Source organism: Bos javanicus, chromosome 13, assembly GCF_032452875.1.
Source record: "Bos javanicus breed banteng chromosome 13, ARS-OSU_banteng_1.0, whole genome shotgun sequence".
Lineage (NCBI taxonomy): Eukaryota > Metazoa > Chordata > Mammalia > Artiodactyla > Bovidae > Bos > Bos javanicus.
This window is the reverse complement of record NC_083880.1, coordinates 38,060,775-38,087,508: the sequence shown is the minus strand read 5'-3', so window position 1 is coordinate 38,087,508 and position 26,734 is coordinate 38,060,775. Positions and strand designations below refer to the sequence as shown.

The 26,734-nt window shown below is 51.5% G+C and overlaps 1 protein-coding gene across 4 annotated transcripts in view; it reads left to right on the top strand.

The window, feature by feature from the left end:
- RRBP1 (ribosome binding protein 1) overlaps positions 1 to 26,734 on the top strand; it is a 48,165-nt gene that overhangs the window by 5,860 nt on the left and 15,571 nt on the right. For 2 of the 4 annotated variants that reach the window (XM_061436287.1, XM_061436283.1), the window contains exons 2-3: positions 15,190 to 17,578; positions 26,539 to 26,687. In XM_061436287.1, the coding sequence (XP_061292271.1) occupies positions 15,211 to 17,578; positions 26,539 to 26,687 (2,517 nt within the window). In that variant the 5' untranslated portion in view covers positions 15,190 to 15,210. Of the gene's footprint in view, positions 1 to 663; positions 772 to 2,065; positions 2,166 to 15,189; positions 17,579 to 26,538; positions 26,688 to 26,734 lie in introns of those variants that run through there. The other 2 variants (XM_061436284.1, XM_061436286.1) reach the window with 2 other exon arrangements.

The following is a 26,734-nucleotide window of genomic DNA, read 5'->3' as shown; positions in this document are numbered from 1 at the left end:
GTGGGCCGTCCTCTGGTCAGCAGAGCCCAGGGCTCTGGAGTGACCCTCAGCAGAGGGCTCGGGCATCTGCTGTCCCCCCAGCACCCTGCCCTGCAGGCCATTAGATTGGCCTCGGTGCCACCTGTTCTCCGCTGTCTGTCACCCATGCGGGGCCTCGCTGGACCGGGCCCTTCCCAGGTGCCTCTGCTCGTTCCGGGAGGAGAATTCGCCATGAGCATCCTTACCTCCCGACCTAGCTGAGGAGTTAAGACTGGCTCGTGGGGCAGCCGAGCATATCGGTGACGTACCCTTACTAGGAGCCAAAACACTCTTTTTGGTTTGAACAATGTGCTGCCTCTGAAAAGAGGTGGATTTTATGTTTTGTGAGCAGGAGTGTTCCTTAGTGGCAGGAGGCTAACTGACATTCCATCCCCGCTCCTTTTAGACAAACTCTGTGGGGCCGAGGAGCACAAGGGCTTGATGAGGCTAACCTCCTGCCTCCCCAACCGTGGGGCTGAGGAGCACAAGGGCTTGATGAGGCTAACCTCCTGCCTCCCCAACCGTGCGTCCTCGGGGCAGGGGCATGGGAGCTGAGAGGGGGGTGCTTGAGCAGGGGGTCGGGCTGGTCGTAGCCCCTTCCAGGCTGAGTCCACAGCCCTCGTCTCCTCCTGCCTTTGCTTTTAGGCAGAGAAACAGTTGATCCTAGACTCCGACCCCTTCTGATGGGAGGAACTGGCCCACTCATTTCACGCAGAACCGTGAGAGATCAGGTTCTGGCCCTCAGCCCAGGTGGTAAGTTTTCCTGGCACTTTTCATTCAGTGGTTAAAAGGTTCAACTCAACTGTAGCAAAACCGATTTCCTTTTTAATTAAGACTCACCCTGCATAGGAATTAAAGGTAACTTTGTTTCTGTTGAGTATGTTTTCATTTCCCAGGAATTCTAGACCAGTTGTAGTCATAAGAAAGAAAGATAATCCTGTGGGGAATTTTGTAGTAACCACAGTGATCGGGGGAGGGGGTCAGTACAGGAGAGTGACTGGGTGACCGATGCCGAACCGGCAGTCTCAGCAACACGTTGGCGCGTGGACGGGCCGGCAGTAGCCATGGCCAGACCCAGCCACCTCTTTCCTCTTAGGTTGGAAGCCCCAGGCCTTGTTCTGAGCAGTCTGGTGTCAGAAGCCACCAAGGACAGTATGGGCTGTGGGGAGTTAAGGCAGGAAGTACCCGCCCGCAGGACCTTGGTCTCCACTTCCCCTCTCATGGGAGCTGTATGGTCAGAGCACGTGAGCAACCTGAGTGGTATAGGAGTGGCTGAGCCGGTACAGACCCGCAAGGCATCAGAGATGCTCCTTCCAGAGCCACCTGGACTTATTTTCCTACCACATTGGCATACGTATATTTATATGCATTAACTCTTTACTAAAGTGAAGTCGCTCAGTCGTGTCCTACTCTTTGCGACCCCGTGGACTGTAGCCTACCAGATTCCTCTGTCCATGGGATTTTCCAGGCAAGAATACTGGAGTGGGGTTGCCATTTCCTTCTCCAGGAGATCTTCCCGACTCAGGGATTGAACCGGGGTCTCCCGCATTGTAGGCAGACGCTTTACCGTCTGAGCCACCAGAAAGTCCTTACTAAAGTAAAACTCTGTACTAAAGTAAAATACAAATATCGCAAAAGGCACCACTGTGTCTACAGCTTAATAAAGGTCCATGGGGCAGCACCCTGTTTAACCAGCAGACTAAGAAATGTGATCCCCCAGCAGTTCATCTGGTGCCCCTCAGCTGTTGCTCCTCCTGGAGGGTCACTGCCCTCCTGACCTTTAGCTCTTGGGTCCCTCCGCCCCCAGGTGAACTCAGGGGGAATGGACTCACACTCGTGTTGCTCTTTGGGTCTCCACTTGACAATGCATGTGAACGTGAGGTCCGTCCGTGCTCTGGGGCTGTGGTGGGTCATCCCTGTATTGTGTGTTCTCCATGTGTCACTCTGGAGGGGCACTCAGGTAGTTTCCAACTTGGGGCTTCTGTTACGATATATAATAAATTACATTATAAAGTGTAGTCTTGCCCCTGACTTTGATGACTGACAGTGTGGACTCTTCCCCCCAGCGCTGGTCCTCTGTTGTACCCCTGTCAGCGTTGTAGAGCCTGGACTGTAGTCCACAGTGGCTGACTGCAGAAAGGAACCAGGTGAGGCTGAGTTACCACTTCTCCTGATGACAGGTCCCTGCCTCCCGCCACCCTCACCCTGTCCTAGAGGTGGCAGTCCTTGGCTGCAGAGTTCTTCATCAAAGATGAGCCTTTGCAAAAGCCTTGTGGAAGGGTCAGATTTTACCAGTGGTGGTGTTTTAGTTGCTAAGTCGTGTCTGATTCTTGCAACCCCCGGGACTGTAGCCCACCAGGCTCCGCTATCCATGGCATTTCTGCCAACGAGCAAATGCTGTCCCAGCAGAAAGGAAGCCCCTTGCTGTAAATGCGGGAGAAGCTCGCAGAGAAGATCAACAAAGCCAGAGTTTCATTTTTAAAAAAGATAAGTCATGGTGACACGTATCAAGCAAAACTGGTCATGGAAAGGGAAAATAATATTGAGTGTCAAATGGGACTTCACTACAGATGTGGTGACATTGAAAAGATGAGTGGTTTTCATGAACAACTTGTGCTCAGTAAGAGTCTACCAGTGTCCTAAGTGTTTATTAGAACCTGGAGGATCCAGGGGAGGAGGCTGCACCACACTGTACATACTAGACATCTTTTTTCATCCCAACGTGGCAATGATTTTGCAACTTTTAGCAACATAAGTCAATTTCTAGGAAAACGTAATTTAACAACACAGCTAAGAAGACAACCAAGAACCTGATGAAAGGGGTGCCTTCAGGAGCTCTATACTGAGCATCACACTAAATAGCAAGACACCCAGGTATTTCACTTTGAGATGAGAAAGAATGGGGTGCTTGCTGACACTCCTCTCATGCACAGTGTTGGCAGTCCTGCCCTGTGCCAACACTCAAGAAAAGTGAAGCTGAAGATAGAAAGATGGGAAAGAAAGGAACAGGATCTACAGGCAATATGCTTACATGTGTCGAAAAATTTTTTAATCTATACTCTTAGTAGAAACAGGCAAGGTTGCCTGGAGTGGAGGGGTGGGCAAGAATCACCAGAGATCAATTACTTGTCAGTGTCACCAGCAACAGAGAAGGAAACTTAAGAGAGGCAATGTGTGCAATAGTGTAAAAATGGAAAAACCAAAAAAAAATACCTTTCCCCAGTAAGACTGCATGGCATGCGTTCTCTTCCCTGACCAAGGTACCTGTGCTGTTGCGATATGGTTCCCACCTGACCGATGTTTAGCGGAACTGTTGTAGGAAGGGGGAGGCCCCCCCTTCAGGGCCCCAAAAGCCGGCTCTTGTCTGACACTCGGAAAAGAATTGTCTGAGGAGACAACGTGCTGACAAAGCAAGAGATTTTATTGGGAAAGGGCACCCGGGTGGAGAGCAGTAGGGTAACGTAACCCAGGAGAACTGCTCTGCTACATGGCTCGCAGTCTTGGGTTTTATAGTGATGGGATTAGTTTTCCGAGTGGTCTTTGGCCAATCATTCTAATTCAGAGTCTTTCCTGGTGGCGCAGGCATCGCTCAGCCAAGATGGATGCTAGCGAGAGGGATTCTGGGAAGTGGACGGACACGCAGTGTCTCCTTTTGACCTTTCCCGAACTCTTTTGGATGGTGGTGGCTTAGTTCCATATTCCTTACCAGGATCTCCTGTCATAAAACGACTCGTGTGAATGGTTACTAAAGGGCCTGGCCAGGGTGGGCGGTTTCAGTCAGTGTGCTTCCCCTAACAGAACCTGCATTCAGAGATGCTCAGGAGCATGCATGTGCTGGGGTTAGACTGAACGCAGTGGGAAACCATTGATCCCACTCCCTGGGAGCCCCGTGTCCGCTGCAGAAAGAACTCTGCATGTCTGAATAGCCTGTGTGTGTCTTGAGGAGTCGGGGTTCCTGATTCCTACCTTGTGGGGTATGGTCTTCACTGATGAGGCAAGAAGATTTAGATCTATTTATGTACCTAAGTTTTCCAAAGACTATTATTTTGGAGAAACACAAAAACATGTCAGTGGTTTATTTATTTATTTATTTTTCCTTAGGCAAAGAAATTGAATCTGAAATGGCCAATGAATAAGCCAAGGCTTGGAATAGAGTACATTTCTATTTTTGGTGTTTTAGCTTTCTTTAAAATGAATAGCATTGTTTCTTGAAAATAGGAAGTCAGTTATTTCCATCCTCTTAGAACATGAAATAGATTATTTCTGAATATATCTTTCAGTTACCGATTTTTCTCTTAGTTTTTCTGGGTTTAAAAAAAAAAAAAGAGAATTAGAGGTTGCCCTTAAAATTTAAGATGAGGTGATCTGAATATTTCATGTTAGATGGAGTTAATAAGGGAAGTGAAGTTGCTCAGTCGTGTACGGCTCTTTGTGATCCCATTGACTGTAGCCTACCAGGCTCCTCCGTCCATGGAGTTTTCCAGGCAGGAGTACTGGAGTGTGTTGCCATTTCCTTCTCCAAAAGTGAAAGTTGCTCAGCTGTGTCTGACTCTTTGCGACCCCATGGACTGTGCAGTCCTTGGAATTCTCCAGACCAGAATACTGATGTGGGTAGCCTTTCCCTTCTCCAGGGGATCTTCCCAACCCAAGGATGGAACCCAGGTCTCCCACTTTGCAGATGGATTCTTTACCGGCTGAGCCACAGGAGAAGCCCAAATAAGCATTCTCTAAAAAGTATAGCTGGGCTTGCAGGGTAGTAAAAGAGATTGCCAGAGGCCATAAGCCCCCTGGGAGGGGGTAAGTGGCAGGGACACGGAGGCAAGCTGGCCCTGTGGTGTAAGCTGGTGTCATCATCCAGAGTCTGGGTCTTGGGTCTTTGGCTTTTACGTCCAGGTGGGAGCTGTACTGGGGGAACGGAATCTCCTCCATATTCCCGTGTAAAACCTGCGCTAAAAGGGCTGCTGGTTGGGGTGGGGCATGGCGTGGAGATGATAAGATGATTTGTCCTGAGGCGGGAGAGGCTGGGAATGTTTGGCTGGGGATGATGCTGCCGCTAAAACTCTGTCCTCACTGTTGCTTTCTCCTAAGGCCTTGTTGAAGCAGAGATAAAATAGCTCTTTGGAGACAAGCCTGAAATTCAGACCAGACAGGATTACCACTGATAAAATCCCCCCAGAGACACTATTAAGAGGTATAAAAGTACTGAAAACCAATAATGGGGAAAAAATAGCACCAGGGAAAAAACAAGGCAAACTTGGGGAAAAAAAAAAAAAAGAACCTCAAAGGACTGATTGATTACAGAGCTGGTTAGATTCAGCTGAAGAGACAATCGGTAAAGTGGAACACAAGTCCGAGGATCTCTCCTGAGTGGTGGCAGAGGTTGAGTGCAGTTAGGAGTTACTGAAGAAAAGCAGGAGCATTGCTTCCCAGAACCCATGAAACGTGAGAAAGCACGGTGAGCCTGAATTAGATGATTAAAAATAACTACATACCTAAAGGTTTTGTTGAATCCTCAGAACCCAAAAGATGGATCTTAAAAGTAATGAGATCTTTTTTTTTAAAAGGTCTTATAAATGATAAATTGACAACATGCCTTTTAATACTAAGCACGTCCGCCCCTCCCCCCCACCAAAAAAAAAAAAAGAGAAATAAAACAGTATCTTCAAAGCGGTGAGAGTAAGTAACTCTCAGCATGGAATTCTGTACTCAGCTAACCATTCATGGTGAATGACAGTGAAGGAAAGAAATCCTTTCAGGGCTGCAAGAACTGAGAATGTTGCTAAGAGGAGATTCTTGATGAACCAGGTGGTCAAGGATGTGCTTTGGGGAGATTCAGAGATGCAGGAGGCCTGTGACGCAGGAAGCAGTGACTAGCAGACAGACGGGGGACCATTTGGGAAACAGAAGCATGAGTGTCTGGAACTGCAGAGTACCTGCAGGTGGTCCAGGTGTGTGTGAGGGAGAAGCAGCTTGGGGGGAAAGGAACCCCCCTTCATGGAGGCCCCAGACCCAAGCCTTCTGTGGCGCTCCCTTTGCTGGGAAGTGTCTGCTGTCAGGTGTGTGTGTTAAGAGAATGTAAGGGGAAAAGGCATTTTAATCACATTTTTTTTTTATTAATCACAATTTTTTAAAAGAGCACTTGCACATAGACACACACAAAAGCAGAAGAGTGTAACTTTCAAATGCAGAGGACAAGATGTCTAGTGGAATGCAAAATAAGAGAATAAGTGAGGAATAAGCAAAGAAAAAGTACTGTAGACAAGAATAACAAGATGAAGGTGTAAATGAGTCCAAATACACAGCGAATCACAGTAGATGTTGATGAACTGGACCTACCAGTTACAAAGACAAATTGCCATGCTCGTCCAGCTATATGCTATTTTTAAGAGTTCCACTTAAAACATGACCCCAGAAAGGTTGAAAGTGAAGAACAGAAAATGATTCTAGGCCAATATTAACCCTCCCCAGAAATTGATGTAACTTTTAAAATAATCAGACAATGAAGTGAAAAAAAATCATTAGGGATAAAGAGGATCACTTTATAATAGAGGATAAAATAGTAGACACTTTATTAGGAAGATGTCACAGTTCTGATTTTTTTTTTTTTTTTCGTATTAAAGACACATTCTTTAATGACTGAAGAAGGGTCTTCATCATACACTTAAAATAAGGCAAATGCTCAGGACTGTGGCTCTGCACTCTGAGTCACAGCCACAGTGGGCACAGGGGTGAACATGCCTAGGAGAGCTCCGCCTTCAGTGCATTTCTTCATAAGTTTTGTTCAAGACAAAACCTTCCTTGACCCCAAACGAACAAACACAAGACTGACTTCAAGTGATGGACACAGCACATGGCCATGGAGGACCTCAGAGCTCCCTGTACTGATACACTAACGCCAGCGTCAGAAATGGGCCTGTGGCCTTGGGGAACGATCCAAAACCTGACTCAGCTTTCTGAAGCAAATGATGTGACGAAGGCAGGTCAGGGGAGCCGAGTCTGCAGGAGGACACGGCGGCCCGACCTGTTCTGGCGACAGTGTCACCGGTGGCTCCCGTGCCTGCTGACACAGACACCACCAGGGCAGACACCCCGAGCCACCAGGCAGAACGCCGGAGAGGCCAGAGAAGTGGTGCGGGTGGGCAGCAGGGCGCCTGGTTCTGGAGGAGACGCTGACTGCAGCCCCTCATGTGTGCAGGGTGATTTTATATTCTAATAAGATGCCCTCCCAATAAAGCACAGATTGACAGATTCCCAGGAGAAACTGACAAATCCATGCTCATGGAGGGAGATTCTTAAAGCTCTCAATAGCTGTTAGATTAAATTGACAGAAAATGAATGGGGTTCTACAGAAGGTTATACACTGGAACATGCGGCCTTCAGTCCACAGGGTACATTGTGGTTGTTCAGTCACTCTCAGTCCGACTCTTTGCAGCCTTATGGACTGCAGCACGCCAGACCTCCCTGTCCCTCACCATCTCCTGGAGTTTGCCCAAGTTCACATCCATTGAATCGGTGATGCCATCCAGCCATCTCATCCTCTGCCACCACCTTCTCCTTCTGCCTGCAGTCTTTGCCATAGGACATGTTCGTAAAAGCTGACCACAATCTAGCAAAACACCCCAACACCATAATCCAAGCCAGTGCTTTATCAGACTGCAGGCCCAGCGTGTCATGACCCTCAAAGTCAATTTAATTTGTTGTGAAAAACTTTAAAAAAATGTTGATGGCTTAGTAGATACCAGTGCATGACACATGCAAATACTGAGTTACTGTTTCATGAAAGTCTTATTATTTATATGTTCATATACATACTGTTGGAGAAGGCAATGGCACCCCACTCCAGTACTCTCGCCTGGAAAATCCCATGGGCAGAGGAGCCTGGTGGGCTGCAGTCCATGGGGTCGCTAAGAGTCGGACACGACTGAGCGACTTCACTTTTCACTTTCATGCATTGGAGAAGGCAAGGGCAACCCACTCCAGTGTTCTTGCCTGGAGAATCCCAGGGACGGGGGAGCCTGGTGGGCTGCCGTCTGTGGGGTCGCACAGAGTCAGACACGACTGAAGCGACTTAGCAGCAGCAGCAGCAGCAACATACGTACTGTTGGAGAAGGAAGTGGCAACGCACTCCAGTATTTTTGCCTGGAGAATCTCATAGACAGAGGAACCTAGCAGGCTACAGTCCATGGGGTCACAAAGAGTCGAACACGACTGAGCGACTTCACTTTCACTTTCATACATATTGTGCATATAAGAGGGTGCATGTATGTGTCCTGGGTCAAGTTATCTTCCTGGATCATGGTTACAAGTGTAAAAGCTTCGACCTGTATCACACAGAATGGATCCTCTGATGGACAGTGCAGTTGAATTAGGATTGTTGATGGTAATTCAAAGCCCTCACATGTTAGAAATGTTAAGAATGTTAGGAATGTTAAGTTAATGCTGCCACTTTGTGAGTCAGAGGTCTTTTGGGAACTGGAAGATACTTCAAACTGAGCACCGATGAAAATAGTGCATTGTAGCTTGGAGGATGAAGCTACAGTAGTACTTTACAGGAAAACTTATTACCTTAAATGTTTCCTACAAGAAAAAAGAAAAAAAGGCCTGAAAGTTTATAAATGTTCATGTCAAGCAGTTAGAAAGAACAGAAGGAACCAATAAAAGTTAGAAGAAGGAGTGATGAAAATTAATTATGTAGACTGAATCACAAACCCATAAACGGGTCCTGGAATCATCACTGAAATTGAAATAGCAGTTAAAGTCAGCTCTCTACCAAAGGGAACCTTCATACACAGTTGGTGGGGATGTCAATTGGTGCAGCCACTGTGGAAAAGAAGAGTATAGAGGTTCCTCAAAAAACTAAAAATAGAACAACCATATGACCCAGAAGTTCTGCTCCTGGGTATGTATCAGAAGGAAAACAAAAGCACTAGTTCAAAAAGACACATGCACCCCAGTGTTCCTAGCAACAGTATTTACAGTAGTCTAGAGGGGAAACAACATGCATGTCCACAGACAGGTGAATGGATAAAGAAGATGTCAGATGCGTATATTATATATAGTGAAATACTGATGGAATACTACTCAGCCATTAGAAAAAGAATGAAATTTTGCCATTTGCCACAACATGGGTGGACCTAGAGGGTGCTGGACCTAGAGGGTATTGTGTGAAGTGAGATGAGTCAGACAGAGAAAGGAAAATACCGCGTGCTATCACTTATATGTGGAATCTAAAAAATACAACAATCTAGTGAATATAACAAAAAAGAAGCAGATTCACAGATAATAGGAAATAAATTAGTGTTTACCAGTGGGGGGATGGGAAGGGGGAGGGGCTGGACAGGGAAAAGGGATTAAGAGGTATAACATAAGCTACAAAAATAAAATGAAATAAAACAAGCCCTAAAAGTATATTGTACAACATGGGGAGCATAACCAATCTTTTATAATAACTATGGATGGAGCAGTTTTATACTTAAAAAACCTTTAAAAATTGTGAATCACTATGATGTACATCTGTAACTTATATAATCTTATACAGCACCTATATTTCAATTTTTTAAAAAAGCAGCTCTATACCCACTCCTCCCCCTCCAGGAACAGATCGCGAAAAACCAGACTCTGACGGTTTTACAGGCCATTTCTTCTGAATCTGCAAAGAACAGAGGGAAAGGGGTGATCCTCAGCTTATGAGACTGAGGCGACCTTGCTGCCAAGACTGTGGAAGCACAGTCTGAGGACGATTCTGCCTCCCCTCACATGAGAGCTCACCCCCCCGAATCCCCCAGAAAAATGTCAACAGACCAAATCTAGTGAGGGATTATGAAGGAAAAGACTCACCATCAAGAAGTGTCTACACACTCAGAACCATCTGTGAGTTAACACTAGAATGTATGTTATTTTAGTTCAACCCATTTCAGATTAGAGAAAATGTCGAGTGATAAAGAAAAAGCACTTGTTCAAACTTAATGCCCAGTTATTAAAAAGGAAAGGTAACTAGGAATATAAGACAGCTTAACCTGATACTCATAAAAAGTTTTCTACCAACACAGCATCGAATAGTGACACATCAGAAATGGAGACTCAGCGACAAGACCAGCAAGCCTGCTCAGAGTTCTTGCCGGGCTCAGGGACATGAGAAAAAGAGATGCGATGATACGGCTTAGAAAGCAAGAAACGGCTGTCTTTTTTCATAGGTGATTTTTTTTTTTCTTGAAGAGAATCCATAAACTCCTGTATTTGAGGAAAGTTTAGCGTAATATCTGGGTAAACAACACACGTGCAAATATAAATAACTTTGCTGGATGCCTGTAGCTAGAAATAGAAAAAGGTATCTTTTTCTTGTACACTTAAAAATAGCAATAACCTTAAAAACAAAAAAGACGTGTAAGACTTTCTATAGATATCATTAAAGCTCTTTGCAAGTATAATATAAAAGGATATTTAAATAAGTGGAGTGCTACACGCTCTGTTCAGTGACAGTTCCCATGGTGTACAGTCAGCTGTCCCCACCTTCATCTGTAAATTCAGTCTGTTTCAAAAATCCCGATGGAATTGGGATTTGGAGGGGATGCGTGGGCCAAAATGTGGTATTGATGCTGGGCACAGATAAGTATGCAGGTGGGACAGAGTGTAAGTCCATCAGACCTGGTGGCACAGAGGCAGCTGTGCAAGGAGGAGAAGGGAGGAGAGTGGACCAGTTCAGAAGGGGTGCCAGGTAATTTAAGCCATGAGAGAAGCTGGCACTGTTTCCTGTCATATGCCAGAGTAAATCCCAGGTGATTAAACCAAACTACGAAAAGCTTTCTGAAGTGTGTGGCAGAAAATAAAACAGTAAAGGGCTTCTCTCCCAGTGGCTGGGACCTGGGTGGCTGAGGCAGGGGTGTAGGGAGGTTTTCACTCTGTATCAGCTGTTTTGTGCCTTTCAAGTTTTGGCCCCTGGGAGTGCATTGCCTCTTTACACGACTGAGTGATTATTTAGATTGAAAGGAGAGCAAAAGTTTTTTCCTTAAAAGAAAAAGGAAACAGATTATCTTTGACTCTGTGGCTGGTGTGCTAAGTCGCTCAGTTGTGTCCAACTCTTTGCAACCCCATGGACTGTAGCCTACCAGGCTCCCCTGTCCATGGGATTCTCCAGGCAAGAATACTGGAGTGGGTTGCCATGCCCTCCTCCAGGGGATCTTCCCGACCCAGGAATTGAACCTGCGTCTCTTACATCTCCTGCATTGGCAGGTGGGTTCTTTACCACTAGTGCCACCTGGGCAGCCCCAGACTCTGAGGCAATAGCTGTGATACAAGAAAACACTGTGAAAACAAGATGGTTGAAAATGAAACCAAAGACTTGTTATTCAGTTGCTAAGTTACGTCAGCTCTTTGCACAACGCCATGGACGGCAGCACACCAGGCTTCCCTGTCCTTCACCATCTCCTGGAGTTTGCTCAAACTCATGTCTGTTGAGTCAGTTATGCCATCCAACCATCTCATCCTCTGTTACCACCGCTGTCTCTTCTTGCCCTCAGTCTTTCCTAGCATCAGGGTGTTTCCCAAGGAGTCAGTTCCACAGACTTGGATACATTGAAAACAACAAATGGTTCATATCCAAGCTATGTAAAGGACACCTATAAATCAAAGAAAAAGGCAGCCCTTCAGAAGACAGGCCAAGCATGTGAGTAGGCTACATCACAGGAGAAGCGTGAAATGCTCATCTCCGTGGGAGGCCCAGCATCACTGGCATCTGGCGGGGACATGTCTAGAGGGTGAGGAGAGGATGGGGCCTCGTGTTGCCCCAGGGAGCAGTTGGCAGCATCTGGTGGCACAGTGCCCACCCTGGGCCAATGGTGTGTTCTGGAGGATAAAATGTTGCCCAGTGACACTCGCAGGGCTGGTCCCATGCAGCCCTTGCCAGGGTGGTCCTGGGCTTGACCGGTGGGCACCCATGGGTGAGCTTGGGGGCACGTTGGGTGTTGGTCCTCTGTGGAAGGAAAGATGAGACACTGAATGTTTATCTAAAGTAAATGGGGGAAACATTTGGATTTGCTAAACCTGGGTGGTGGATAAATGGACGTTCAGAGTATTTTTCTTAATCTTCTGTATATTTGAGATACTTGATGATGCAGTCATATCTGCTAACATCCCTATTCTGTTGTCATTCTGTTTTAGTTTTGTGCCTTCCTGGTAAGTCACCTTACACCCAGGAAATGGGGCTGGGTCTCTTTGACACCCCCCTCCCCACCCCCTGCTATAGTTTCTCGGAGTGCCCACACATGGCCCCCCATGGCACAGCTGGGTGGTGACACGACCCAGCCCCAGGAGTGCTGTTGAGAGTCCTTTTGCAAAACCACCCCAAATCCCTGTTGCCAGATTGGACTGACCTCGCTAAACTGCACTAGCCTGGTCAGACTGAGTGAATCAGCAACAGTAGTCCATGCTTGGGGTGTCCACACAACCTCTGTTCCCCAGTCCTTACTCCCAGGAGCAGAAGAAAGCCATGCCCTCAGCACCTCCAAGGTGGGCCCAGGGTTTCAGCCATGGAGCCTGGGAGTGGTTCCTGAGCCTCGGGCCGGCCGTCTGCTCCCTGTGCTGGCTGGCCTTCTGCTTCACACACTAAGCAGATCGGCCGTTGTAAATAAACGTGTACATTTCGTAGAAGTTTCTGGGATCGACAGCACAGATTCTCTGTGGTCAGCCCACTCGGGATGCAACGGCACACAGCACAGTCTAGTGGAAAACCTTGTGGGAGGTTTCTGCCAGGGTCCTTTGACTGTGTGTGGAGCACCTGGCAGGCTAACCTCGAAGACTGACCTTGAGTGTATTTGGAAGCGTAGGAAGTGATGGCCTCAGATGTCCGTCTGCCCATGCAGAGGGAAATACTCTCGCAGCTGGCTTCTCTCCACTCTGCCCCCGACAGAGAATATCTTGTATCCTGTGTTTGCCTAACTTGAGAGCCAAAGCCAGCTTTTCATCCATGGCTTTTCTGCCCAAATCACTCGGCTGCAGAATCCATGGTGCTAGAAAGGGGATGAAATTGGGGGTGGCAGTGGTGGGGGAGCTGAGATGGGGCAGGGCAATGCCTGTCCTGGGGGCTGGGGGCCCAGGGCCTCCATGGGACCTGCCCGCCAGGGCACGTTGGGGACCCAGGGCTTGCAGACCCGCAGCCGCATGACCCGGGCCCCTGGCCAGGTGCTGCCTCTGGAGAAGAGTGTTGCAGAGAGGTTTTGTATCCACTCTTTCTCGGGTTCTTTTCCTGGATATTGGGTAGAGTTTCCTGTGCTGCACAGTAGGTCGGAGGATTTTTGTCACCTGAATAGGATGGATGTCATGATTATGCTATTGCCTCATACCTGAAGCATGTCCATGTTGGCAGAGTTCTGAGGGGTCCTTGTGAGGACCCAGCATTTCAGTTGTGGACACCCACCGAACAGCAGGGATTAGAAGGGGATGGTGGAACCTTCCAGCTTCTTGTCCCCACCCTCCCACCTCCTGGGCCCCTCCCTCCAGGCTTTTTGCACTCAGCTGTGAGTGTGGTCCCGGAGGCTCCTGACCTCTGTGTGTGTGTGGCACCCACGGCCAGAGGTCAGAACTCGCTGCCCCAAGACCTGGAGGCTCCATGAGCCCCCTCGGGCTTGTGGACGAGGATGTGGAGTTTGACCCAGAGCTGCAGCCCCCGGCAACAATCTGGGAGAGGTAAGTGTCCAGCTGCCCCTGAGGAAGGTGCTGCCCTGGAGAGCAGGGCATACATAGTCCACCCTCCTCCTGCAGGGGTTTCGTAGAAAGACAGCAAAGTCGTACGTTTTTCCTACGATGAGAGTGATTTTCCTTAGAATAGGATGCTGAGCTCAGTCCCTCCTCTCAAACCCGCTAATGTCAAAATTTGGATTCCATGGCTGTTTAGAAGCCCCCACTCGCACAGGAAGAGAAATCTCATTTTAAGCCACTGAGAAGCCTGGGCCTGGCCTATCCCAGCTCCAGAGATTTGGGGAACCGCTTAGCTCTCCTCCTTTGCCCCTGCCCTCCCCCAGCCTCTCACACACGCGTTCCCATAGCTACTGCACTGCTGGTCCTCCTGGGTCAGCAGGTCAGGTCTGACCCCAGGTCAGGGCACTGGAACTATGATACCAGCAGCAAAATTAGTTGGTAAACGTTGAGTGTATCCAAGAAACGGACCCCTTGGAGTTCCTCGCTGAAGTCAGGTATAGCCCGGCTGACAGCTGTTGGGTGTGGACCTGGCCACCTCCAACCTTGTGGACTTTGGTCCCCAGCCAGCGAGAAGGGTAGTTCATACTCGTGGTTGGGAGTGTGTCATCAGACAAAGGGTCCTCTCCCCAAGGTGAGGAGTGGACCTGGTGACGCTGTCCCCCTCCCTCTTTGCAGCCTCTGGATGTGGAATTCAGACCTGAGGTCTTACTTGGTCAGCCTCCCAGGACTGATATTTCCTGTTTCCTAATGTGCGGATTCACAGGCTCCGATTTTCCTCACCACACGTTGATCACCTTTGGGATTGTAATGTGCAGGTTCTCATCTCTGCCCCTGGGTGGGTACTTGTGTTTATCAGGCCTGGGGAAAAGGGGGCAGCAGAGAAAGAGCGCTCATGAGACCCGCTGGCCTGGATGCTGTGAGCGAGAGCCAGCAGCTGTGTTTGATTTGACTCACATGGTATTCTTAATATCAGTCAACTTGAGTTGAGGAGGGGAAAAATCTGTCCTGATATGAGAAGGCAAAAGATTCATCAGCCTAGTGCTCACGTTTCTACAGTCATCACCTGTGACCGGGTGACTCCTGCTCCTGATGTAGTTGGCACTCTGACACAGTCCTTACCACTTCCAGTTACCTAACACTGGCCGTGCTTGTGTTCATGTGCATCTTTGACCCTGTGGTGGGGAACATCTTGACCTGGGGTCACGGCTCCTGAGTTGCATGGGCGCCACATGCCCTGGTCATGGAGCTGCCTGCTGCCATCTCTCCATGGCTTCATGTGTCCCAGCTTGTGTAAAAGTTGCTCACTTCTGAGGGGGCAGGGAGAACAGGTGACAGCAGAGATTGCCTGGTTTGTTTCTTCTTTGATTTTATCAGTCTGAAGGATTAGTGGAACCATATGTTAGGTGCTGCGAGTGGGGACGGTGACTGTCAAATGCCTCGGTTTCTACAGAAAGTAACTGCCGTGTATGTATTTGGCAGGTGAAAGGAAAACCAGCCAGGATGGATATTTACGACACTCAGACCTTGGGGGTTGTGGTCTTTGGTGGATTCATGGTTGTTTCTGCCATCGGCATCTTCCTCGTGTCAACCTTCTCCATGAAGGAGACGTCGTATGAAGAAGCTCTGGCCAACCAGCGCAAGGAAATGGCGAAGACCAACCACCAGAAAGTGGAAAAGAAGAAGAAGGAGAAGACAGTGGAGAAGAAAGGAAAGACCAAGAAAAAGGAGGAGAAGCCCAACGGGAAGATACCTGACCATGAGCCCACCCCTGGAGTGACCATCCTCCCCAAGGACCCAGTGTGGGCACCTGCAGTGGCGGTGGCTCCAACCTCAGTCCAGTCCCCTGTGGTCACTGCCCCTGTAGCCACAGTATCAGCCATGCCTCAAGAGAAGCTGGCTTCTTCCCCAAAGGACAAAAAGAAGAAGGAGAAAAAAGTGGCAAAGGTGGAACCAGCAGTCAGCTCTGTAGTGAATTCCATCCAGGTTCTTGCCTCAAAGGCTGCCATCTTGGAAGCTGCTCCCAAGGAGGTGCCTATGGTGGTGGTGTCCCCAGTGGGCGCCAAAGGTAGTGCCCCTGCTACTAGCTCTACACAGGGCAAGAAGGGAGAGGGGGCCCAGAACCAAGGCAAGAAGGGAGAGGGCGCCCAGAACCAAGGCAAGAAAGCAGAGGGCGCCCAGAACCAAGGCAAGAAGGCAGAGGGGGCCCAGAACCAAGGCAAGAAGGGAGAGGGGGCCCAGAACCAAGGCAAGAAGGGAGAGGGGGCCCAGAACCAAGGCAAGAAAGCAGAGGGCGCCCAGAACCAAGGCAAAAAAGCAGAGGGCGCCCAGAACCAAGGCAAGAAGGCAGAGGGGGCCCAGAACCAAGGCAAGAAGGCAGAGGGGGCCCAGAACCAAGGCAAAAAAGCAGAGGGCGCCCAGAACCAAGGCAAGAAGGCAGAGGGGGCCCAGAACCAGGGCAAGAAATCAGAGGGGGCCCAGAACCAAGGCAAGAAGGCAGAGGGGGCCCAGAACCAGGGCAAGAAGGGAGAGGGTGCCCAGAACCAGGGCAAGAAGGCAGAAGGGGCCCAGAACCAGGGCAAGAAATCAGAGGGGGCCCAGAACCAAGGCAAGAAGGGAGAGGGGGCCCAGAACCAGGGCAAGAAGGTAGAGGGGGCCCAGAACCAAGGCAAGAAATCAGAGGGGGCCCAGAACCAAGGCAAGAAATCAGAGGGAGCCCAGAACCAAGGCAAGAAATCAGAGGGAACCCCCAACCAGAGCAAGAAAGTAGAGGGGGCCCAGAACCAAGGCAAGAAGACAGAGGGGGCCCAGAATCAAGGCAAGAAGGCAGAGGGGGCCCAGAACCAAGGCAAGAAATCAGAGGGGGCCCAGAACCAAGGCAAGAAGGCAGAGGGGGCCCAGAACCAAGGCAAGAAATCAGAGGGGGCCCAGAACCAAGGCAAGAAGGCAGAAGGAACCCCCAACCAGGGCAAGAAGGCAGAGGGGGCCCAAAACCAGGGCAAGAAGGTAGAGGGGGCCCAGAACCAGGGCAAGAAGGCAGAGGGGGCCCAAAACCAGGGCAAGAAAGCAGAGGGGGCCCAGAACCAGGGAAAGAAATCAGAGGGAACCCCCAACCAGGGCAAAAAGGCAGAGGGGGGCCAGAACCAAGGGAAGAAATCAGAGGGGGCCCAGAACCAGGGCAAAAAGGCAGAGGGGGCCCAGAACCAAGGCAAGAAAGCAGAGGGGGCCCAGAACCAGGGCAAAAAAGCAGAGGGGAACCAGAATCAGGGAAAAAAGGCAGAGGGGAACCAGAATCAGGGCAGAAAAGAGCAGAGTACCCTGGACCAGGGCAAAATGGTAGAAGCGGTTCAAAACCAGAGTAAAAAAGCAGACGGGACCCCCAACCAGGGCAAGAAGGCAGAGGGGGCCCAGAACCAGGGTAGGAAGGCAGAAGGGACCCCCAATCAGGGCAAGAAGGCAGAGGGGGCCCAGAACCAGGGCAAGAAGGCAGAGGGAGCCCAGAACCAGGGCAAGAAGGCAGAGGGAGCCCAGAACCAGGGCAGAAAAGTGGAGGCAGGCCAGAATCAGGGCAAAAAGGCAGATTCAGTTGCTAATCAGGGCACAAAGGTGGAGGGTATTGCGAACCAGGGGAAAAAAGCAGATGGGACCCCAAATCAAGGGAAAAAGGCAGAGGGAACCTCAAACCAAGGCAAAAAGTCAGAAGGGTCCCCCAACCAGGGCAAGAAGGTGGATGCATCTGCCAATCAGGGTAAAAAGGCAGAGTCAGCTCCTACCCAGGGCAAAAATGCAGACATGGTCCAGAGCCAGGAAGCACCAAAGCAAGAGGCTCCTGCAAAGAAGAAGTCTGGGTCAAAGAAGAAGGGTGAGCCTGGTAAGTAGCTTTGGTTTCTTTATTAATGTGGAGAGACGAGCTGTCTCTAAGTGGCTTGTAGATTCCCTGTGGGGAAGCCATCTGTATCAGTCAGCTGTTGCCACAACAAGGCTGCATAACAAACATCCCCGAACTGAGGGCCCTGCAGCATCAGTCATTCATTCTTGCTCATGTTTCTGTTGATTTGGGTGGAAGTTGACTGGTCTGTGTTACCTCTAACTAGTTTGGCTCCTGCCACAGGTTGACTCTTGGGTCAACTTCCACGTGTTCATTCTGGGGCCCAGGCCAAGGCATCAGTGACTCTCGAGGGCAGAGGACCTTCTCATGGTTGTGGCAGAGCTGTAAAAAGGCACTTCTCAAATTAGGGTCCTGTTGCCTAGAGCAAGTTGTGAGACTGAGGCTGAGTCAACAAGAGGAAGTCCAGTGGGGAAAGGTGTGAGTTCGGAAGAGGTGACGATTCCCTCTACCACACCGTCAAGAACGAGAACAGTTCTGTGTCTTGCAGTCTCTCTTGAACGTCTGGTGGCGTTCTGTCAGCCTGTTCTGCATTCTTGCCTCCTGCGGTGCTTTAGCATAGCTTTGTTCTTTTCTCCATGTTTATTGAGTGAATGACAGCAGGATGCTATTCCTAAGAAGCAGTGGTGTCCACACCCCCTGCCTTCCAGGTTTCCCTCTTTGCTACCTCCCATCCCAGTTGTGGAAGGGAGCATTATAGAACGTTAAAATAGATATTATGTATCAGATACACATGTTGTTAGATAATGCATAGAACATGGATTTCCCATTACCTTTTCAGAGCAGATCACTGTAGAAACTCGACCTGTGAGTTCCTGTTTCATGTCCACCCCTCACTTGATAGAGTAGTCCAGTGTTTCCTTGCTCCCCGTCCCCTTTCTCTCTTTTTCTCTTGCTAGATTTCTTTCTTTCTTAGATTAGCCATTAGTCAACTCGGAAGATTAATTGCATTTGTCTTGGTGAGGCATCTTAGGGGCCTGAAATGTTGGGGCCTCTGCCAAGTTAGGCAAGCCCTCTGTTTGTAGCTGTCTCCCCTCTCTTGTCTTTTTCTGAAACTGTATCCGCTTTCCTGCTGGGGGAACATTCTCTCAGACCACACTGTGCTCTGTGTGAGGTTCAGGGACCAGCCTACGTTTGCCCCACAGGTCATGACAACCTCTCAGGCCCTTTAAAAACCCACTCAGCCTTGGCCCTGGCCCCACGGGTGGAGGGAGCACACTTCCCTGTCTTCAAGGCAATGCTGTACCTGACCCGGGGCCGAGGGCCCTGGAGGCAGACGGCAGAGATGTAGGTGAGAGCTGGTCTGTTCTCTGGCTTCTCCCGCATCAGAGCTTCCTGGGATCATCATGACCCTGTAAGGCCGTGGACATTTGAAATAAGGCATGAAACAGAAACTTCACATTAGAAAGGAAGGCAGAATTGGCAGGTAACAAAAAGCGTTGTTGGGAGGAAGACCTAACTTTTGACCTGTGTGAACCCACAAAGCCGCTCACCTGAGGTGTAGGATAAGAGGAAGTTTGAACAGGAAAAAATACTGTGGTTCAGGACAAGAAAGATTATACATGATAGAATGATTATCACTCCCTGGTTACTTAGTAGTTTATTATTCTTCCTGCCAAAATTTCAATGGGCTTGAAAGTCACCTCTTGAGGGAAAAATAAGTAAGAATACTGAATAGATTTTTAAGTGACTGTTGGAAGGCTGGTTCTGACTGATATGTGAACACTTTCTCAAACTGTTGGAATGACAATAGGGTGCTGGCCCGAGGCCAGCAGGTCAGGAAGAAGGATGGTCCTGAATAGACTGTGTTGTCGTCCATGGCCTGAGCATAATGTAATGTATTTAAATGCTCTGAAGCAGTGAGCCCTTCTGTTGCTGCTAAAATTAACTGCCTCAGTGACGTCCGTGTCCCACCAGGTGAGGGTCTCCATAGCGTCAGGTCCTAGATGTGTCGCTGCTTCATCAGAAGGCAGGTGCGTTTTTAACTTAGGGAGACAGCCCCATCCACCTTGCTCACCAAAGGCCTGGCACGGCGGACGGTCCCCTCAGTGATGAGCCCACGTGAGCATCTCACGTGGCTGTGTGGAGATGCAGGTAACGTTGGAGGCCATTAGGAACCCAGGTGTGGACTAGAGGAAAACACTTGGTTATGAAACAGAAGGTTGGGTTCTCTTCCCACTGTCTGGAGAAGAGGGAATTCATGGAATCCTTGTGAAGTAGAAATTTCTGGAATTGAAGCTCCCGAGCATTGGTGGCACCATCCAGGCCTCCCCTGGTTTGCTGTCTTGAGAGTCACCGCAGCTAGCGTCTGCGTTGGTCAGGAAAGCAGCTTCTTGCCCAGGAAGTGTGTGGCTGTGGGTGTGCTTTGGGACCCTCTTGACAGGGCTGTCTCTCCAGCTCCTGGACTCGCGTCCACGTGAACGTGGCCCAGACCAGGCCCCCTGAACCGGACACACGGGCTTGGGCTGGACAGGAGGCACCTTCTGAGTTGGGCCCGAGCCCTTATGCTGCCAGGGGGCTTGGTTTGTGGGTGTCACTGAGGTGGGGAGGGGGGCAGGAGGGCGCCTGGGGGACCCTCCTCTTAGACTCTGTGCCCTGGCTTTATGCCAAATGCCATCCATCCTGCAGACTTGGGCCTAAACCCTGGGCCAGAGACCATACCAGCTGGGCCCCGCCAGCCTCTGGGAGGTGGAGATGCCCTTAGGCCCCACGAGTCATATGCTCACAGGTCTACGTGGGAGAAAGGCCGTCTTTGAGGGGAGGTCTGTGAGTGACTTATTTTCTTCCCTTCACCCATCTACACTTTCTAGTTTTTCTATAACATGTATTCTTGTTAGTGGGAGAGAAAAATTCCACATTTGTCTGTGAGTTGAGGAAACAGGCCCTCATTGGACCATGGTGGAGCTTGCACCACTTTGGGTGTCAGGAGGCAGCCCAGCCCTGACTGCAGGACCCCAAGTGGCCTCTGAGCAGCGAGAGGGCCTCCTGCTTCTTTGGGGGCCCCGGGTGAGGAAGGAAGCAGCCAGTCCTTCTCAGTGTGTCCCCACCCCTGGGCACCCAGCTGACGGTGGGCACTAAGGTCGGATGAGAGAGAAAGGAGGTTTTTGCATCCTGGGGCCATCAACTCCGTGTTATGAGAGGCCTCCTGCTGCTGCCAGACCCCGGGAAACACAGGACTGGAGCCGTGTTCTGTGACCCAAAGTGGCCAGGAGAACATCACTCCAGGTGTGTGTAGTCTGCAGGGCCCCATCTCAGGCTGTATGACTGGACAGGAACTGCACCCCGGGGTCCTGCTGCACCCCAGCCTGGGGTGAGGGCAGGGGTCCTTCTATGCGTTTATCCCCCAGCGTTCTATAAGGTGGGCTTGTATCTCTGCCTGTTCTCTGACAGCAGTCACTAGAGTTCAAGTCTGTTTTGAGATTTCCCAGAAGGGGTGGGGGGGTGAGGCACCCTGGGCCTGGGTCTCCATCTGCGCCCGCCCCTCTCCCCAGGATACGGGGGCTGGTGAGACCATGCTTGATCCTCTCTTTCAAACTAAACTCGGTTTCTCAGGGTCGGAAGCTCTGAAGAAACCTACCGGCTCATGAGCCTTTATTTAATTCACTTTCTGTGTAAGTTCTTCAAACCCAGCTTTTCCTTTTCTTCTTTTTCAAAAGAACAAAACATCCCCTGGGGAGGCGAGTCTCGTGTCAGTGCGGCACTGTCACGCCTTAGAGAAGCTGCTGGAAGACGTTCTTCCAGAGCTTTCCGGTCATTCCTGGTCAGCCCTCTCACACGTGGCAGCACCGGGTCTCCCATCGTTGCCGGGACAGGGGCCCAAGGCTGTCCGTCCCCCGTCCTTTCTGCCGGCCGTAGGTCAGACCTCATGGCTGTCTGAGGCCCGAGGAAGGATCTCGCCCACAGGTCCTCCAGGGTTGTATTTCTTAAAGAAATACTGTGATGTGTTCTTTTTTTTTTTAAATCTAAAATGGGTTTTATTAAAATTGGTGTGGGGGGAGCAAAAGTATATAAAGAGAAAAAGTCATTCAATTTGTAGAATTAAAAAAAAAAAATTCCATGAGGCATCATTATATGGACAAGCTCCCAGTCTGTCAGCAGATGACTTTTGTCTCTAACCAGATGAGAAGGCCTGACTCAGAGGCCCCGGTACGATTGCTCTCGGCATTACTTGTGCTTTGCTCCAGTGCCCTCGAGATGCCAGGTGCCCGGGGCCAGTGCACCACTGTGCAGGGCCCTCACCCTGTCGGGGCAGACGGCCCGGGTGGTGCTGGGCTCTGGCCTGAGACGGGCTTGCAGTCGACCGTCTTTGTGCTGCCAGGGCCCGTCCACTGCCATAGTCTCAGCCCGGCCGGAGCCACAGCTGCGCCTCTGCCGCATCTGGGGGCTCGTCCATTGAGGGCCTGGGGGGGACCCCTTTCCTGAAGGCTCAGGAGAATCCTTCACGGCCACTGTCCGTGCTCCTGGAGGGTGGGGGCCGTGATGGTGCTGGCTCAGGTTCCTGTTTCTGGAGATGGGTGGCCTGCCGGCCACTCTGAATGGGGGCCGCCCTCTGCCCTTGGGGTCAGCGGGAGTCAGGAGCTTGTCTTGTCTCTGAGTCTCATGATTGGTCGAGAAGTGCTGGCTTCTAGGAGGGCAGGGGGCCCTTCCTGGGGGCCTGGGCCTGTGGCCTGGGTATGGCTCAGGTGACTGGGGATGTCCTGGAGGGCTTCCCGAGGCTGGACTCTGGCTTCCTGTCCAGGGGACCATGCACGGCCCCCCACCCACACAGTTGGGATGACAGCTGTGCAGAGGCATTGGGGACTGGTCTGGATGTCCTCCCCCAGCCCTGACACTGCACTGTGTGTCCCGCCCTCAGAGCCCCAGGCTTAACACAGGGTCTCTGTCGCCGCCCAGTTTCCTAAGCACGCTCAGCCCCTGGCCTGGATTCATCCCTGACCGGCCTGGTCCCCCGGCGTCCTCAGGTGCAGACCCGGCTCACTCCCAAGTGATGCTCCCTTGCCCACGAGGTGACACCTGGATCCCCAGGGCCCGTGACGCCTGGGACCCGCTATAGCCCTGCCTGCCTCTGCTCTGCCGCCTTTGGTGCCTGTCTTTGCTGCTCCCTCCCTTCCTGGAGCCCCAGCCCTCGCTGCTCTCTGCCCAGAGCATTTGGCATGAGCATCTCCTGCGATAGAAGCCCTCTCAGCGTTGCTGCCATGGCCGCTCCCTAGGGGTCCTTGGGGCTCTGTTGATTCCGTGTCTGGGGTCTCCTTCCTTGTCCTGCCTCCTTCCCTCCCACCTGCATTTTGCCGACTGCAGGGTACATAGTCGATGCATACTTGGTGTTGGGAGACCCCCTAGGCAGGGTTTAGGGAACCTGCAGCAGCGACCAGCATGGAGCTGGCACCTCCTGATGACCATCCTGGGGCCTGGCGACCACCCCGGCTGGATCCCAGCTGTCTGTCGCAAGTGCGGTTCCTGGAGCAGCTCCGACGTCACCCTGTCATGGGCTGAGCCAGGCATGAGCAGGGCAGGGCTTCCAGGGACCGAAGCAGCGCGGGGAGCCCACCAAGCACCCATTGGCTGAGACCATTCACGGGCTTCTCCCCGAGGGACCCCTCAGTCGACACTGAGAGGGAGACTTCCATGCCCTCTGCAGGACTGGAGTGATGTTGGGTGATTAAGCCTCCAAGCGTGGTCACAGACGGGAGTGCAGTTCTGGAATTTGAGGCTTGTGCATGTTATACGAGTGGTGTGTGCTTCGGGGCTGAGGGCCCAAGGAGACACAGGCTCCTAGCTTTTCTAAACATGCTGCCCCCGTGACCTTGTGTGCAAGGCAGGGGCTAAAGGGGCACAGGCCATGGCGCTGGCTTGGCATGACTTGTCTGCAGCGATCATCGGGGGGCAGAGGAAGGGGACCCCTTGGAACAAGTTCCCCCTGGGGTGCTGTCTGCTCAGGGAGGGGCCGGGTCTGGGGTGTGCCCGGCCCTGCTCATGGACCCTGCGGTGCTTTCCCTGTGCCCAGCGCGTTGCCATTTAACCTGTCGTGTGGGGGAGGAGTGATTGTCACCCTTCCTCATGGATGAGGAAATCGGCGCAGAGAGGTGAAACCGCTTGCCCTAGGATGCCCAGCTGGCAAGGAGTTGAGCCGGAATTCAAGCTCAGGGCTCCAGGGCCCTTGTTCTGACAGGGTACCCACTGCCTGCAGACCTGCAGACTAAAACCGGCCCGTGGATAGGTTCAGCCCTGAACTGACTCCATGAGACACTGGCCCTGCCTGGCCACCTTGCCCTCCTGCCACCGGCTTTCTCCCCTAGGCCTCTGGCCTGTGCGCACCTGGAATTTCAGATGCACCATCGTGCGCAAAGCCTTGGCTGCCTCTGTCTTCAGGGAGTTCACGGCCACATGGTCTTGGTGAGGCCCGTGGCTTCACAGAACAGATGTTGAGTCTTCGAGAGATTTATCTTGGGGCCTTAAGATTTACCAGCCCCAAGGATTCTTTCTAGCCTTGGAGTGTTTGCTGGAGGAATGTTAGTCCCATGTGTGGGTCAGTGTGCCGCCTACCGCCCGCCCCCAATACCCAGTCCCCGGCCCCTGTGGGCTTGAGCTTAGGGCTGGGGGTTTGGCCAGAAGACCTTGAAACCCAGAAATAAATGCCACTCACGTGGGGCTCAGGTTCCTGCTTCTCGGTTCTTTTCTTTCAGTTTTACTTCCCCTGATTTGGGGAGACTAGAGATGGTACCGTCCTTAGCCTTAATGGAGAAATATAACGTGACGTCTCTGAAAATAATTTTGAAGTATTTATATGGGGGTGGAGAAGGCCGTGAAATTTTCTGTTGGGGTGAGCAAGGGGAAGTAAACTTCACTATTGCATAGCTTTACAAGTTTTGTATTACTTTGTTTGATTAGGAAGTCTAATACAATTGAGTGTAATTACGTGAGACAGTTTTAACAGACATGTATTAGGATGACACTCTCCCAGTCTGTGCAGCAGGCCCTCCAGAAAAGACGCATGTGTGAGACCCCTGGGGTGACACTGTGAAGGGAGAGGTGTTCCTTATGGACACATAGCTGCATCGTCCAGCTGCTGAGTCCCCTTCCCCAGACCACTCCTGGGCCTGGGAAGATAGGCAGTCTGGGGCAGGCAGTGCTTGGGGTCCCCAAGGCTGGAACAGAGTAGCCAGTCTGTCCGGTGGAAATACACTGTGAGCCACATTAAGAAAGGCGAACGAAAGACAAATGGAATTCGCTTTAATGATGTATTTCACATAACCCAGTTTACCCCAAATGCTGTATCACTTCAGCTTGCAATCAGTATGAAAAATTATTGCAGATCCTTGACATTCTTTCTTTTCATACCAGGTTTCAGAATCTGGTGTGTGCCCCTCCGGGAACCACTCCTGTTCCCACCACCAGCCCCCTGGCAGGTGCCCGCGAGGCTGGTGGCTGCGTGTGGGCAGTTCAGGGGCAGGCCTGCCTCTCTGAGTCCAGAGAGCAGGAAGGAGGTTTGAGTGGCCGGCCTCAGCCAGGCTGTCCTGGCAGGTCTGACCCAGTGGGCGCCCTCTTCTGGAGAACCCAGGCAGGAACATCGGGCTTCCAGCTGACCAGAGGAGAGGAAGCCCAGAGACCAAGGCGCTGACTGTGGGGCCTGCATCCGACTCGTTCCTTCTCTCTGGGCTTAGCTGTCCTCGAGCTGTCTCTTGGGTGCAGAGTGAGTAAGTGAAAGGTGCTCAGTCGTGCCCGACTCTTTGCTACCCCATGGACTATACTGTTCGTGGGATTCTCCAGGCAGAATACTGGGGTGGGTAGCCTTTCCTTTCTCCAGGAGATCTTCCCAACGCAGGGATCAAACCCAGGTCTCCGCATTGCAGGCAGATTTTTTACCAGCTGAGCCGCAACGGAAGCCCCTTGGGTGCAGAAGTTCTCCATTAAAATTATTTAACATACATATTTCAGTGACAACTGTGAAGACTGAAGGGCGCTACCCCTCCACCCCCAGTTTCCATGACACCTTGAGCTCTAGGCCTGAATGTTAGTCTGGTTATCTTTCATTCCCGAGCTTTGCAGGTCAAGAAGTTCTGAGTGAAGGTACTTGTAGCAACCACACACCCCCACCCCCTCGTCCCCTTTACAAGGGCATTCTGCCAAGTGTTTTCACGTGTGATGAAAATATTGTGACAGGCAGAGAATTTCGTGTTGCCATGGAAACCTCCGCCTCGCTCATCCTCGGCGAGGTGGGCTTGGCGGCAGGTGCCGCTGTGGGCAGCCACTCTGCTTTGTTTCGGCTCGTTTGGGGCCCTGTTTTCCGCCGAGGGCAGGTTGGAGCCGCAGCATGAGAACAGGGGCGTCCCTGTTCACCCCCTCTTGCCTTTGGGGCTGCATGAGGGCCTGTGAGAAAGCGGAGCTCTTGTAGGGATGTTGGGGGTATCCAGGGGTGACAGCTGGCTGTTGGCACCTGGCGCTGTGTCCTCTAACAGGTCAGGTGCTCCCAGCCCAGCAGGTGGCCAGGCCTGGATGAGGCTGGCCCAGCCATCCCTCCTGGAACCTGCCTTACTCTTCATCCGGGGAGAGCTGCAAATAGAGGGTCTGGACCGGGACACGTGGGAGGTGGCTTCCCCCTCCTCAATGTGGGGCTGCAGCCGTTGGGCTGATGGGCTCGCTGGTCAGTCTGGACCCGAGAGCCACGGAGTGGGTGGGCGGTCTTGGCAGGGCTGTGAGCCTCTCTGGGTGGTGAGAGCCCGAGCTGGACCGGGCCATTGGCTGGGGAGAGTGTGCCTTGCCCACGTCTGCTCCTGATGATGAAAAGGTCAGGGGTTGTCTCCTCCAGCCCAGGGACGCTCAGTGTTTCTCTACTGGGGACCATCTCTGTGCTGTCTGGGCAGGACCCCAACTGGCTCCTGCTCTGGGGTATGCTGGGCTTGGCTGTTGTGCCTGTGTGTGATGCCCACCCTCCCCTCCATCCACAGGGCCCCCAGATGCCAATGGCACTCTACACTTGCCCTACAAGACGCTGGTCTCCACTGTTGGAAGCATGGTGCTCAGCGAGGGAGAGGCCCAGCGGCTCATGGAGATTCTGGCCGACAAGGCGGGCATCGTTCAGGACACGTGGCACAAGGTGGGCCCCCCTGCCACATTTGGTGCCACTGCAGCTGCAGGCAGCTG